Consider the following 15,639-nt stretch of genomic DNA (forward strand, 5'->3'; position numbering starts at 1 on the left):
CCCGGCTGCGGTGCGGGCCTTGTTCCCCCCGCCCACATTCTTATGCGGGCGTATCCTGAGGGTTTTTTTCCGGGCGGCGGTTTCTTCTTGGGTGGCCGTAGCAGCGCTGCAGGACTTCCGCGCCACCCCGCGCTGACAGGCGGCCGCCGATACTAATTTAGTCCCCGGCTTCATTTCGGGCCTACTCGGCCGTCGTGGCCACGCCCCCCGCCCTCTGTTATAGGCGGGCTGCTCTCCCGCCCGTTCTAGGACCACCCACCCTCCTAGTCTAGCTGGGCAGCGGGCGGTCTTCTCTTCGGGTCAGGCGGCTAGCTCCGCCCTTCTTCTTCTCTCCTGAACTGCACGCTCCTTTTACCTCAGGCTGCCGCCATCTTTGCAGCCTGTCAGCCGGACGCCTTTGAAGACACCGGGCAGCGGAAAGGGGTTCCTCGTTATGCTCTACTGCCGCCCTGCATCTCAGACGAGCTGGGCACATCGCCTTTCGGGCCACCGGACTGTGAGTAGCTCTGCAACTGCAGATTGACACCCTCCTCTGCCTTCTTTCCCTCAACCTTCCGGCATCTCCTCGGGGTTCTTTCTTCTTTTCTTTCATTATGTCTAACCCCAAACCGGAACGTGCCCGTCCGCCAGCACAGAGAACTTTCCCACGCCACTCAGCTTAGACTGCAGTAATCCCATTCAGCCCGATGCCGTCCAGGAACCATCTATTGCGCCACGTGAGTGTGAAACCCCCCATTCCTGGCTAGGCCTCTTCTCTATCACAATCAGTGGCGGACCTCACCAGGGTGTCTCAGTCCCTAGTGGCCGTTCTTGATAAGTTGCCCCTGGACACTTCTGCAGGGTCCAGCAGGTCGCAAGGGGTTCCATCTGAGCCAGCCAGCAGAAGCCGCAAAAGACCCAGGCAGGATCTCCAGCCGGAATCCTCTCCTGACCTGGTTTCTCCACATAGTCCTTCCCGTGCCTCCTCACCCGAGTCAGGTGAAGCGTTCTCGGACGCGTCATCCGAAGAGATTTTAGAGCTGGATTCGGACCAGGATGCGGACATGAAGATTACGGTACAGAACCTCATTGCTGCGATTAACCACACCTTCGAAATACAGACTCCCCTGCGAAACTCTCAGATCAGGAGGTTTCGTTCAGACGGTCAGAAACACCTTCCAGAGTCTTCGCCTCCCACTCTGAGTTTGGCAAGATCCTTACCAGGGAGAGAGAAAATTCGACCAGATGCTTTCAAAGAGGGAAGCGCCTCGGCGTGCTCTATCCATTTTCAATAGAGCTCACCGACAACTGGTCGGCTCCCCCCTCTGTAGACGCTCCCGTGTCCAGACTATCTTAACAACACGGTCCTCCCGATTTCAGGTGTGGCGTCGCTAAAGGATTCTAATGACAGAATTATAGAATCCCTAGCAAAGTCAGTATTCGAAGCGGCTGCGGTGGCTCTAAGCCCAGCCTTCACTTCATCTTGGGTAGCAAAGACCATAGCTACTTGGGCGGAGGATCTCTGCAAGGGCATCCTAGATAAAGCCCAACCGGAGCAATTGGATGAACTGGCTAACCAGATCTCCCATGCAGGGGATTATCTGCTCTCTGCCTCCTTGGATGCCGCGTCTTGCGCGGCTCAGGCGTCCAGCAATGTGATGACAATCTGGCGTACAATTTGGCTCAAGGCTTGGCAGGTGGATTTGTCTTCAAAAAGTCCCTTACCAATCTGCCTTTTCAGGGAGCGCGTCTCTTTGGATCCCAGCTGGACCAGATTGTTAGGAACACTACTGGAGGCACAAGTTCCTTCCTCCCTCAGTCCAAGCCTCGTAGGCCTCCGCTAAGGCGTCAGTTTCGGCCCTTTCGGTCTACCAACAGAGGCCGCAGGCACGCCAGGATAGAAAGAAGGTCTCCTTCAGACCCACTCCCTCCTGGCGATCTCACTCATCCCAGGGCAGATCCTCCAGGTCCAGATCTGGTTGGTCCACATCAGCATGACTATCAAGGAAGTCCCGAGGGTCCTTCCCAACTGGGCGGTCAACTCCTTTTCTACAGAGACGTCTGGCTTGCCTCAGTAGAGGACGCTTGGGTCAGGGAAGTTGTATCCCCAGGATACAAGATAGTTTGTTTCTCGTCCCCGGGATCGTTTCTTCAAGTCCCTCCAAAAGACCCTGCCTTAGTCCGGGTTTCTTTGCATCCATCACCTCTCTCCTCAGTTCCGGGGTGATTTTGCCCACTCCCGAATCAGAACGTTTCACAGGGTTTTATTCAAACCTGTTTGTAGTGCCGAAAAAAGATGGTGCAGTTCATCCCATCCTGGATCTCAAGTTACTGAACAAGATGGTCCGATTGCGTCATTTCAGGATGGAGTCTCTTCGGTCGGTAATCGCTTCCATGGAGGCGCAGGAGTTCATGTGACATGTGACATTCAAGATGCCTATCTACATGTTCCCATCTTTCCCGGGCATCAGTGATTCCTGCGTTTTGCGATTCACCAGGACCACTACCGGCTCGTTGCACTGCCGTTCGGTCTCGCCACCGCACCCAGAGTTTTTACAAAGATCATGGCGGCGTTGATGGCCTTGTTGAGGATCAGAGGTCTCATTCTTTTTCCGTACCTCTACGACATTCTGATTAAAGCTCCGTCTTTTCACCAGGCTCGCCAAAATCTTACCATCGTCCTCGACACCCTGTCCAATTTTGGGTGGCTCGGCAACAAAAAGAAGTCCTGCCTTGGTCCGACACAACGTCTGGTGTTTCTGGGCCTATTGTTCGACACTCGTCGATCGAGGGGTTTTCTCCCAGAGGAGAAGATAGTTTCTCTGCAGCGAGATGTACGATCACTGCAGACCGGACAACCATGAAAGTTCTAGGAAGGATGGTGGCGTCGACAGAAGCGATTCCCTTTGCTCAATTTCACTCCAGACCCCTCCAACAGGCCATCCTGTCTCGGTGGAACAGGTCTGTTCCTTCCCTGGATTGTCCAATTCGCCTTTCATACCAGGTCAGGCAGTCCCTCATTTGGTGGCGGACGTCACCTCTCATTGCCCTAGGACGGCCATTCCTTCTCATTCTCTGGCAGATTGTGACAACGGATGCCAGCCTCCTCGGCTGGGGGGGCAGTATTTCGCAATCACACTGTTCAGGGTCAGTGGTCGACTAGAGACAGCTCTGCTGATCAACGTCGTCGAGATACGGGCGATCTATCTGTCTCTCGTTCACTGGGAGAGACTTCTCAGGGGCCTGCCAATCCGTATTCAGACAAACTGCCACAGCGGTGGCAGATATCAACCACCAGGGGGGGACACGGAGTGCCTCAGCCCTAGCGGAAGTGTCCAAAATTCTTCACACGGCAGAGGTTTCAGTTCCAACAATATCCGCGGTGCACATTCCCGGCATGGACAACTGGGCCGCCGATTTTCTCAGCCACGGGGGTCCCGCGGCGGGAGAGTGGTCCTTACATCCGGATGTATTTCATCAGCTTTGCCGTCGTTGGGGAACTCCGGACGTTGACCTGCTGGCGTCTCGTCTTAACAGGAAAGTCCCACAGTTTGTATCCAGGGCTCGAGATCCTCTCGCCATGGGCGCCGATGCTCTGACCATTCCTTGGTCTTAGTTCAAGCTCCCCTTCCTGTTCCCTCCCCTTCCCCTTCTTCCCAAGCTGTTGAAGAAAATCAAAGCAGAAGGAAGTCCAGTCATCCTCATCGCCCCGAATTGGCCCAGAAGGTCTTGGTTCGTGGACATCGTCAACCTTCTCGCGGACGCCTCCTGGAAGCTTCCAGACAGGGCAGAGCTGCTGTCTCAGGGCCTGATTTGCCGCCTCAATTCTCGGCCGCTCAATTTGACGGCGTGACTATTGAGACCAAGTTTTTGAAACGATCAGGTTTTTCTGATTGGGTTATTCATACCATGATCCGGGCCAGAAAGCCTATTTCACTTGGTGTGAGGCCAATAACATTCCGCCCATGTCATTTTCTCCCCCTTCTGTCCTGGCGTTTCTTCAGGCAGGCCTTGATGTGGGCCTTGCCCTCAGCTCTTTAAAAGGTCAAGTCTCGGCGCTATCCATTTTGTTCCAGAAGACATTGGCCTCCCGTCCTCAGGTCAAGACCTTCTTTCAGGGAGTGGCTCATGCGGCTCCTCCTACCGTGCGCCCGTACATCCATTGGATCTTAATCTGGTTCTCGAGGTTCTGCAAGGTCCTCCCTTTGAACCTCTCAGGGAAGTTTCCCTATCTCTCCTTTCATGGAAAGTAGCCTTCCTAGTAGCCGTCACCTCCATCCGGCGCATGTCGGAATTGGCGGCCATTTCTTGTCGTTCCCCTTTCTTGGAGCTCCACCAGGACAAGGTAGTTCTACGGACTCCGCCTACTTTCCTTCCTAAGGTGGTGTCCACTTTCCACCTGAATGAGGATATTGTTCTCCCGTCCTCTTGTCCGGGTCCAACTCACCCTCCGGAGCGCTCCTTGAACAAGCTGGACTTGGTCAGGGCAATGAAGGTCTACCTAGCTAGAACGACTCGTTTGAGGAAGTCAGACTCTCTTTTCATCATTCCAGATGGGGCACGGAAAGGTCAGCCGGCCTCCAAAGCTACTATTGCTCGCTGGATCAGGTCGGCAATTTTGGAGGTTGGAGGCCTACCGGATCAAGCATCGAGTGGCCCCTCCGGGAATTATAGCTCACTCTACCCGGGCAGCGGGTGCCTCCTGGGCGGTGCGCCACAGAGCTTACGTGCTGCAACTTTGCAAAGCTGCAACCTGGTCATCTGTTCACACGTTTGTGACATTCTACAAGGTCCACACCTACGCTTCGGCGGAGGCCAGCCTAGGTAGAAGGATCCTGCAGGCAGCGGTGGTGAGTCCACTGGCCCGATGGAAGTTTGTTTCCCACCCCAGGGACTGCTTTGGGACGTCCCATGGTCTCTGTGTCCCCCAATAAGGCGAACGAGAAAACAGGATTTTTGGGTTGCTTACCGTAAAATCTGTTTCTCGGAGCCTTCATTGGGGGACACAGCACCCTCCCATGTTCTACAACTCCTGTTCTTATGTTGTTGATTATGTACAGTTGAGTTGTCTGTTCTGTTTCAATCTATTCTGTTACTTCTCCTACTGCTTTCTCACTAACTGAGGAAATTCCTGCCGGTTGGTGGGGTGTATACTGCGGAGGAGGAGCTAACCTTTTTTTGTGCATAGTGTCAGCCTCCTAGTGGCAGCAGTATACACCCATGGTCTCTGTGTCCCCCAATGAAGGCTCCGAGAAACAGATTTTATGGTAAGCAAACCAAAAATCCTGTTTTTCTACAGCGCTCCTCAGAGACCGCAATTTCTCTTATGAGTTCTTGTTCCCAATGAGGTTCACAACCTAAATCTGTTTCTCATTGACATACACACTAGGACCAATAAGCCTACCCGTATGGTTTTTACAGTATGGAAAGAAAGTAGAAACCCTAGAGCAGTGTTTCTCAACTCCAGTCCTCAAGACCACCAACAAGTCAAGTTTTCAGGATATCCTTAGCATTGCACAGGTGATTTCAACACCTGCTCAATCAATCATTAATTCCATCACCTGTGCAATACTAAGGAAATCCTGAAAACATGACATGTTAGTGGGTCTTGAGGACTGGAGTTGAGAAACACTGCCCTAGAGGAAACTCAAGCAAACCTACAAGGAGAACATACCAACTTAGGTCCCATTTACAAAAGCTTTGCATACAGTATATGTTTTGTGTTTTTTTATTTGCTTGTTTTATTTGCAGATAGAACACATACCTATTATAGTCTATGACCTTTATCACATACCCAAAGTTATATCTGATTTTGATCCAATTTGCGAATAAAACTCATCCATTTCAGTGAATTTGTGCACTGTCCTTTTCTAACTGACTAATGATGGTAGAAGCTTAGGAAACCTGAATCTGTTCTTTTTTTCTCTTATGAGAAAAATGAACAACACACATGAATGGTTGAAAAAAACATCCACAATGACCAAAAATGGAATACAAATTGGATCCACTACACTGACAAAACTTATGTAGAAAAAAAAACTGAACGGGGTCCATTTCAGAGAATACACTTGGCTGGGTTCCATCCTAGGCTCCTACTGATGTAGGTTGGAGCACCGCTGACTGGCCGAGCAGCTTCCATTATGCACCGTTATTGAACTGGTCTGTACTTTTTGTTGCAAGAAAATCTAAAGAGGAATTGTTGATTTCCACAGCTGTATAACTATTATCCCTTCCTCGGACCACTCCTTGGTCTACATAAGAAAGTACAGCAGAACATACAAGATCTGAAGAATTTTATTTCCCAATGTTCGATGAATCGACGATCGGATTTTGATGCAAATGACATCACAGGATTTATCGATGCATATCTTCTGAAACAGGAACAGGTGCGTTAATATGTTACCTTCATTTTCATTTATGTAGTCAAAAGGGTGTGATAAGAATTATTTTGGGAACATCTGAGGATTTTAATATCTATTTTGTCACGGTTAGATTCATAGATTCATAGAATCGTAGAGTTGGAAGGGACCTCCTGGGCCATCTGGTCCAACCCCCTGCTCAAAGCAGGATTCGCTAAATCATCCCAGTCAGATGTCTGTTCAGCCTCTGTTTGAAGACTTCCATTGAAGGAGAACTCACCACTTGGTTGGTTTTAGGCGACATGTGACCTTGTGGCTGAATGAAAAAGTAAGCCCGTAAATGTTGCACTACTACTCCCAGGGGCGGACACTGACAGCTTGGGTCCCCTGTGCAAGAAATGTGTCTGGGCCCCCCTCCTTTTATGGTGACAAAGCTATATATGTATATATATATGCATATATATATATATATATAAGTATCTGTATATATATATGTATATATATATATATATATATACTGTATATATATATCAGATCCAGGTTCTGATATAATGGAATTGATATCCATAGTGAACACTAAGTTGGGAAAATGGATACAGCAGATATCTATACCGTCTTCTTTTGTTAGATGTACAGCTGGTACAGAAAGTAGTCATACCCCTTTAAATCTTTCACTCTTTGTTTCATTGCAGCCATTTGGTAAATTCAAAAAAATTCATTTTTTTTCTCATTAATGTACCCTCTGCACCCCATCTTGACTGAAAAAAACAGAAATGTAGAAATTTTTGTAAATTTATTAAAAAAGAAAAACTGAAATATCACACAGTCATAAGTATTCAGACCATTTGCTCAGTAATGAGTAGAAGCCCCTTTTGAGCTAGTACAGCCATGAGTCATCTTGGGAATTCTGCAACAAGCTTTTCACACCTGGATTTGGGGATCCTCTGCTATTCTTCCTTGCAGATCCCTTCCAGTTCTGTCAGGTTGAATGGTGAACGTTGGTGGACAGCCATTTTCAGGTCTCTTCAGAGATGCTCAATTGGGTTTAGGTCAAGGCTCTGGCTGAGCCAGTCAAGAATGGTCACAGAGTTGTTCTGAAGCCACTCTTTTGCTATTTTAGCTGTGTGCATAGGGTCATTGTCTTGTTGGAAGGTGAGTCTTTGGCCAAGTCTGAGGTCCAGAGCACTCTGGAAGAGTTTTTCATCCAGGATATCTCTCTACCTGGCCGAATTCATGTTTCCTTCAATTGCAACCAGTCATCCTGTCCCTGCAGCTGAAAAACATCCCCAATAGCTTGATGCTTCCACCACCATATTTCACTGTTGGGATTGTATTGGGCAGGTGATGAGCAGTGCCTGGTTTTCTCCACAGATACCGCTTAGAATTATCACCAAAAAGTTCTGTTTTCGTCTCATTACACCAGAGAATCTTATTTCTCATAGTCTGGGAGTCCTTCATGTGTTTTTTTTTAGCAACCTCTATATGGGCTTTCAAATGTTTGGCACTGAGCAGAAGCTTCCGTCGGGCCACTCTGCCATAAAGGCCCGACTGGAGGAGAGCAGCAGTGATAGTTGACTTTGTGGAACTTTCTCCCATCTCCCTACTGCATCTTTGGAGCTCAGTCACAGTGATCTTGGGGTTCTTCTTTACCTTTCTCACCAAGGCTCTTCTCCAACGATTGCTCAGTTTGGCTGGATGGCCAGGTCTAGGAAGACTTCTGGTGGTCTCGAACTTCTTCTATTTAAGGATTATGGAGGCCACTGTGCTCTTAGGAACCTTGAGTACTGCAGAAATTCTTTTGTAACCTTGGTGCAGTGCCTCCACCCGAATCTTGCTGCAAGCTGTAGTGGGATGCAGGAGGATCTTCCTCTTCTGCCAGTTGTCAACTCTGGAAACCCCTGTCCATGCTCCGTACACACTCACAAGAGATGGTGTTGAAATAATTAGCAGGTTTATTTACAGAAGAATAAATATTGGTAAATTCAGAGGGCATAACAAGGCACAGTAAAGCATATACGTATCATCACACTATTTATGAAAGAGGTTCAAAATGTACTTTGTAGTAGGTTTGAATGTTAATGACAAACAAAGTTGCACTCTGTAGTGCTACAGCATGTAAACTTAAAATATATGAAACTTGAATTTCTTTACTGCTGTAGATTATAAGAGACGTTTAGCACATAATTTGGCCAATTCATGCATGCCCAGCAACCAACGACAAAGCGATCCAATTGTGGAGCTTATTTTTATTCCAAGATCTGTTGATTAAACTATACTCTGTTTGATAACCCATTTTGACAAAACAGGGCACCAGATAAGGACAGAATAGGTAAAGTTGGAAATATATTTCCCTGCACTGTCCTCCAATGTGGGATTACCAGCTGGTGATACCACTTGGTTTGAATTGTGTAACTGCCGCTGGTTTCTCTCTTCTTTTTTTTTTTTTTCCTTTATGTGAGGTGGTTTCTAAGACACAATACTAGAAACATCCAGAGAACAGTTAATCTGGATATTAAGTTGTGTGTTTAAAAATTATGTGTAAATCCATATCTTTAGTTACTCATTATGTGCTGTTTACGTCATATTTGCTGTTTTTATTTTTTTGCTCTAATCTATTATTTCACAGCCATGATCAGTGACTACTTGCAAGGAGAGTCTGAAATTCAGTGCCAACCTTGGCAGGAACATGTCACTACTTTGTCCTTCCTCTTTATTTTTCTGGTAGCTCTCCGGCCTTGATTGACCTCAGGGGAACAGCAGAGTCCACGTTGAGGTGAAAGTAGGTCACAGTCCCCTGTTGCTGAATTTCTTTGCTTAAAGCCCTTTTAACAGCTCCCATGTTCTATGCTAACAATGGGACCTTTTGTTCTTTAAAAACACAGATAAAGTAACCTCGTCTTGGCCCTTCAAGTTTTGAGGGACCTCATGGACGCATCCTCTGCAGGGTCCTAGACCTAACTGACTTTTCTCCACCTTATGTTCTGCCACCTGTTTTCCCTGCTTCAAGGGGGACTAAGTCACTACAGACTGGTCAGTGACTGCTACTTTTAGCTGCTACCAAAATTGTTATGACTATGACATTTTTTCTAAGGCACAGGATCTGCAAGATGTAATCAGAACAAATGTTCACTGAATATAAAGCAATTCACATAATGGTTACAGCCTCCCAATGAGGCTACAATCTTGGTAGTTGCACCCAGTATTGAGGCACAGACCTTGGTGGTTACATATCTCCTGAGTCCTGACCAATGTTTATGCTGAAGTTTGTTGATGTCTCTTCCATACTGATGCACTTAGTTGTCAAATATGGCCTGCTTCAATGATATCACAAATTGCCTTAGCACTTCCCATTCAGACAGCTATAGTCATGAGAACATTTCTGTGACAACCTGTTTCAGGTTAAAAAAATGTTAAGCAAAACAGGAAGGTGCCTACCATATAAGAAACAGAAGAAGGCTATAATTGCCGAGATGCAGCTGATTAAAGTAACATGGGGAATATTTGTGTTTTTTAATTTTAGGAGTCAACAAAAGCTCATACATTATTTGATGAAGAAAATCTACTTGTTACTGTCCTGGATCTCTTCGCTGCTGGAACTGAAACTACATCTACAACGATCCGCTGGGGACTTTTATTGATGATGAAGTATCCGGAGATTCAAAGTAATTCTTACTTTATTTCTAAAAGTTACATAAAACTGTAGGTGAAAAGCCACAGTCTATAAAGACCACCAGATCATGTCTTCATGAAGGCTACCACTTTACCCAGATTTTCTGTTATTTTTTCACTTTTGCATCATATTCCTTATACTGTATAATGGCCGCCTTTTTGGTGACCGAACCTTGTAGAAGTCAATTTTTAAATGCAATTTTACTATTTGTATAAACAAATCAATTAAGTTGAAGTAATTCTAGTATATGTTTTTTTGCATTTATTGCATGTTTTATATTTTCTAATGTTTTAGCATGATGCTACCACCAACCCTAGACAAGGATATGTGATTTTTGATAGAGTGTGACATTTAGATTTCACCGAAAACACCTTTTCTCATAGCCAATAAAAATCCACATTTTAGCCTCTTCAAGCATTAGAACTTTGTTATATTAAGGAGTATACCGGGAATTCTTGATGTAATCTCCAGCCGTCCAATAGAGAATGAATGGAGCCGCAGTGCCCATGCTTGATCTTCACTCCATTTAAAGAGAACCTGTCATGTTCCCAAATGCTATTAACCTGCAGATATAAGGTTAATCTGCAGGTTAATAGGATTCCAAAGTAAATTTTTAAGTGCAATTTTGGGTGGTTCTCTCAAATAGGTTTCACTATTATTTTTTTATCCAAATTATCAATTAAGTTAAGGTAATACTAGTATATTTTTTTGCATTTATTATTTTGTATTTTCCAGTGTTTTAGCACGATGCTGCCACCCACCCTAGACAGAGGGGACATGTGATTTTTGGTGGAGTATGACATTTCGATTTCAACCAAAATAACTTTTTTCATATCTAATAAAAATCCATGTTTTAGTCTAATCAAACTTTAGAACTTTCTTATACGAAGGAGTATACTGAAATTCTAGATATAATCTCCAACAGTCCAACAAGGAATGAATGGAGCGGCAGTGCCCATGCTTGATCCCGGCTCCATTTAAAGAGAACCTTTTATGTTCACAAATGCTATTAACATGCAGATATAAGGTTAATCTGCAGGTTAATAGATCTCCAAAGCTGACCGGCCGCTGCACTGAAAGCTCTTCTACTGGGAGGAAAAGAAGTTTATTCCTCTCAGCAACCTCAGGCTTTCAGTCATAGAGTCGCATCCTATAATCTGTTAAGTAAATGCATTGGTATTGTTGTGCTATTGCAAAATGTAGCAAAATATATTTTCTTTTGCTTTATAGAGAAGGTACAGGAGGAAATTAAAACACATATTAAACCAGGACAGCTGCCGACAGCTGAAGATCGGAAGAAAATGCCTTATACTGATGCAGTAATACATGAAATACAAAGGTTTGGCAATATTGTGCCATTGAACCTGTCACACTCAACTCCAACTGATGTGTATTTGCGGGGTTACCTTATCCCAAAAGTGAGTTTATACATAAAAAAAAGTCCTTAAACTCAAGTACTGTGTGTTTACTTATTAGTAAAAAGTACTGCTATGGGGTCTAAAGCCACCCCAGTAATCTCATTTTTTTTAAATGAACTGTATGCAATAAATAAAAGATATCTGGTTATTTATTGTTCACAGGGTACAGAGGTTATTCCATCCCTGACATCAGTACTCTATGACAAGACTCAGTGGAAAACTCCCAATGATTTCAATCCCAATCACTTCTTGGATGAAAATGGGAAATTTGTTCGACATGATGCATTTATGCCGTTCTCAGTGGGTAAGTAATGAGGATCATTTAGATGAAAAAAATAAATAATTTTACATGTCACTCAACTGACAAAATACGGTATAACAGAATGACTATATTTTACCAGGAATAATATGTTTTCTAAATCTCATATTTTTCCTTCAAAAAGTTAAAAAAATGTTCTATGATCTTTTTAAGATGTTTTTTGCAATATACCCTAGCATAATAATAATAATAGTAGTAGTAATTTCATTTATATAGCGCTAACATATTCTGCAGCACTTCACAATTATGCAGGGACGTGTACAGATAATAAAAACAATACAAAGTAATACATAGTTCAACAGTTACAGGAGGAGTGAGGGCCTTGCTAGCAAGTTTACAATGAGGAGATAGAGGGGACACAATAGGTAGAACGTGCTTGTTATGTATGATCCAGCCATCATTATAATAAATAAGGCTTTTCATATAAAGCTGAATGATCCAGTCATCAGCCAGTATCTGTTTAAGTGCAGTTACTATGTGCTATTGGGTGTATGGAGGATATGGAGACAGCTGAATAGTAGGGAGCAGATTATGATTAACATTTAGAAGGAGGGAACAGGGGAGAGTTAGGTTGGTGAGTTGAGGTAATAGGCCTGTCTAGAGAGATTTTCTTTTAAAGCATGTTTAAAAATATGGGAGCTAGATATTAGTCGAATTGTTTAGGGTAGCGCATTCAAGAACACTGTTGCAGCATGAGAGAAGTCTTGGAAATGGAGGTGCAAGGTTTCGATTATGGTGAATGTAAGCCTTAGATCAGTTGCAGAACGGAGGGCATAGGTAGGGTGATAGACAGAAATGAGTGATGAGATGAAGAGTGGTGCAGAACTGTGGAGAGTTTTGAGGGGAAGAGAATCAAGTTTTTATTGTACTCTGTAGCGAATGGGTAAATAGTGCACAAGGCGGAGGCATTGTTGAAGTGGCTGGATCGAAATATGACCCTGGCTGTCGCATTCAGGATGGATTATAGAGGAGAAAATTTAGTTAGGGAGAGACCAATCAGCACAGAGTTGCAGTTGTCCAGAGGAGAATGAATATGAGCGACAGTAACTGTTTTTGCTGTTTCAATGGTGAGGAAAGGTCGAATTATAGAGTTGTTTTTAAGATACACGTACCATTAGCGAGTGAGTGATTGAATATAGGGGATAAAGGGAAGTTCTGTGTTAAATATGACAGCGAGTACATTTCCCAAAATCTTCATTGTGTTTTTGTTCACCTGGGGCAACAATTCAGTTTGCTTCTCTGACCCTTTGATAAAATACCATGACCAAGGCAGAGTTGTTTGACTGAGATCCCCCAAACATATGAAAGAGTAGGGACCAGTGGTTAAAAATGTCATGACTCATGATATGTTGATTGTTCATGCTCTCGGGTACTTTAGCTCATGAAGATCAACATTCATTCTAAACAGCATAACCATATCTGGGGCAAAGAAAGGGAGCAAAGTCAAACTTTTCATCCCTTTTCAAGAACTTGCTCTTCAATTGGCATCCTTGTGGAGGATGAAGTATTGTCATAATATTCTTTGTAAGCTGGGGCATGGTCGAGATATGAAACATCTTGGAGTCATGAACAAGAAACATTCAGTCAACAATGCTTTCCCGGGGGGTTCTAGTAAACTTATGTGACTTCGTGGAGGTTTCCTTTTTTTACAGGCTTTTAGTCATTTAGAGAAAGTTAGAAAGTATGAATTATGTCTAATTTATTTAATTACTACAAGTGTTAGAGTCAAAATCTACTTTCAACATGATATTGTTAGCTCACTTATCCCATTTCTGCAGGAAGAAGAGCTTGCGCTGGGGAAAGTTTGGCCAAGATGGAACTTTTCCTGTTTTTTACTGGACTTCTTCAAGCATTTACTCTCAATCCGCCTCCAGGAGTTTCCAGAGAAGACCTCAGTCTCAAGCCTCGTGTTGGATTCACATTAGTGCCCACACCATTCATGACTTGTGCAAAGCCAAATGATTAGTTTGGTGTGAAACAGAGACAACACAGAGACTGATATTTTTGCTTGATTATATTTTAATATATTTAATGTTGTACTTTCTTTTAAAGCTCCCAAACCTTAAGGCCCCGTCTCACTAAGCAATCTCGGTAGCGAGATCGCTGCTGAGTCACAACTTTTGTGACGTAACAGCGATCTCACCAGCAAGATTGCTGAGTGTGACAGCGATCAGCGAGCGGCCCCCCTGCCGGTATCGCTGATCGCTGGAAGAAACCTCTGGACATTTCTTTGGTCGCTGGTCTCCCGCTGGCCAGCACGCATCGCTGTGTGTGACAGCGGGAGACCAGCGATCAGGTATAAAAAAATAATAAAAAAAAATAAAAAATATAGTTATTCTCACCTTCCGACGTCCTGTTCAGCCATCCTGCCTCTCTCCACGCTCCGGTCCCAGTGATACTATTTTCTACAGCGATAGCCAGCGATGCCGGGCGCTCGGCGTCGCTGTGCTGATCGCTGGTGAAGCTGTCTGTGTGACAGCTCACCAGCGATCACATAACGACTTACCAGCGATCCTGACACCTTCATATCGGTGTCGGGATCGCTGGTGAGTCGCTTAGTGAGACGGGGCCTTTAGTAGAGTAAATCTTTCAATGATCTCCTATTATCTTAATGGTCGATTTAAACTAATGAAATCTTGTTTAGTTTTAGTAAACACTGATAGGATTTTTTTAGATTAGGGGTATCTTCTGGCACAAATCTAAATGTTTATGTGCTGTAACTGCGCATAGTTTATATTTTGTAAGATATTTTTTTTTGCTTTTTCCTGACTTTTTTTCTGGGACACAAAATAGAACTTTTAGGATGCCCATACACATTAGGTTAAACTTGGACAAACATATAATCCTTAAAGGGGTCTTCGTTACCGTAAAATGATGTCAGGAGATAAAAAGTATAGTCATAATCATGGTAAATGCTGTAAGCCCTTCTCGTCTGTTGCCATTAAAAAGTTAAACACCAAACATACAGTACATATATTTTGGGACAACAGGAGAGATAGTTGTTGGTCGACTGAGTGTTGTCTGACCTTTTTCTAGGTTTATCGGCACTTGTAGATCACTAATCAGGGTTTTTGGGCCGTTCCCCATCCCCTTGACTAATAATAATGCAAATATTCAGGAAAGTGAAGTCCTGCAAATGGTCATTATACCCAATGGCATAAGACATAAGACAGAGGAAAGTTCTCTAAGGTGCCTCCAACTATAGGAACATATTGTAATTGCTGCTGTTATTATTGCTCAAACATGCAGGGCAATAATGTAGATATATAGAAATGTATCTCCTCATATCAGAATATTATTGTATGTAAAAAATAATAATACTATTAAGGTCTATAGCTAGAGAAAATTTTCTTATACATTATAGTTTAATCCTGGGAAAGACATTACTAAAAAATTAATTATTTAAAGGGAGTCTATCAGCCCAAACTGACATTATAAAGTAAGCACATAGCTTTGTAAAGGATATAACCCCTATAAAAAAAAAATCAAACATTTAATGTTCTAATAGCTGCTTCTGTTCTGTAGAACCTAAAGCATAAGCAATTGGGGGGGCTTACTGAACCATTACACCCACTAGTTTTGCATGCTCCTGTTACTGGTGATCAATAGCGCTGGCTGCATTGTCAGCAGTGAAAGCTCAAGAAAGCCTGTGTTGTAATTCAGCAGTGACAGAGGTGGGAGCATATGTAAGGTTAGTTTCACACTAGAGCTGCGGATGGCAGCCTACTTCTTGCTGCCTCCATTAAATGCCGCCCACTGCCGCACCTCTTCCTTTAGCTCCACCTACATCTGCATGCATCCTGCATACCCTATCCTATCTTTAACATTGGGTGCGCAGGCCATGCGAATGTATGCCGATGCTGTCGCATCTGCAAGCGTCATTTTGACGCATCA

At 44.1% G+C, this 15,639-nt stretch overlaps 1 protein-coding gene across 1 annotated transcript in view; it reads left to right on the top strand.

Annotated features, from left to right (window-relative positions):
- LOC141047806 (cytochrome P450 2K1-like) overlaps nt 1–15,242 on the top strand; it is a 100,499-nt gene extending 85,257 nt beyond the window's left edge. Inside the window, exons 8-12 of the mRNA XM_073543123.1 lie at nt 6,192–6,365; nt 9,859–10,000; nt 11,239–11,426; nt 11,589–11,730; nt 13,524–15,242. Of these exons, the coding sequence (XP_073399224.1) occupies nt 6,192–6,365; nt 9,859–10,000; nt 11,239–11,426; nt 11,589–11,730; nt 13,524–13,711 (834 nt within the window). The 3' untranslated portion in view covers nt 13,712–15,242. The remainder of the gene's footprint in view (nt 1–6,191; nt 6,366–9,858; nt 10,001–11,238; nt 11,427–11,588; nt 11,731–13,523) is intronic.
- The last annotated feature ends 397 nt before the right edge of the window (nt 15,243–15,639 follow it).

Source organism: Dendrobates tinctorius, unplaced genomic scaffold (assembly GCF_039654945.1).
Source record: "Dendrobates tinctorius isolate UK_male_01 unplaced genomic scaffold, ASM3965494v1 ptg000129l, whole genome shotgun sequence".
NCBI lineage: Eukaryota > Metazoa > Chordata > Amphibia > Anura > Dendrobatidae > Dendrobates > Dendrobates tinctorius.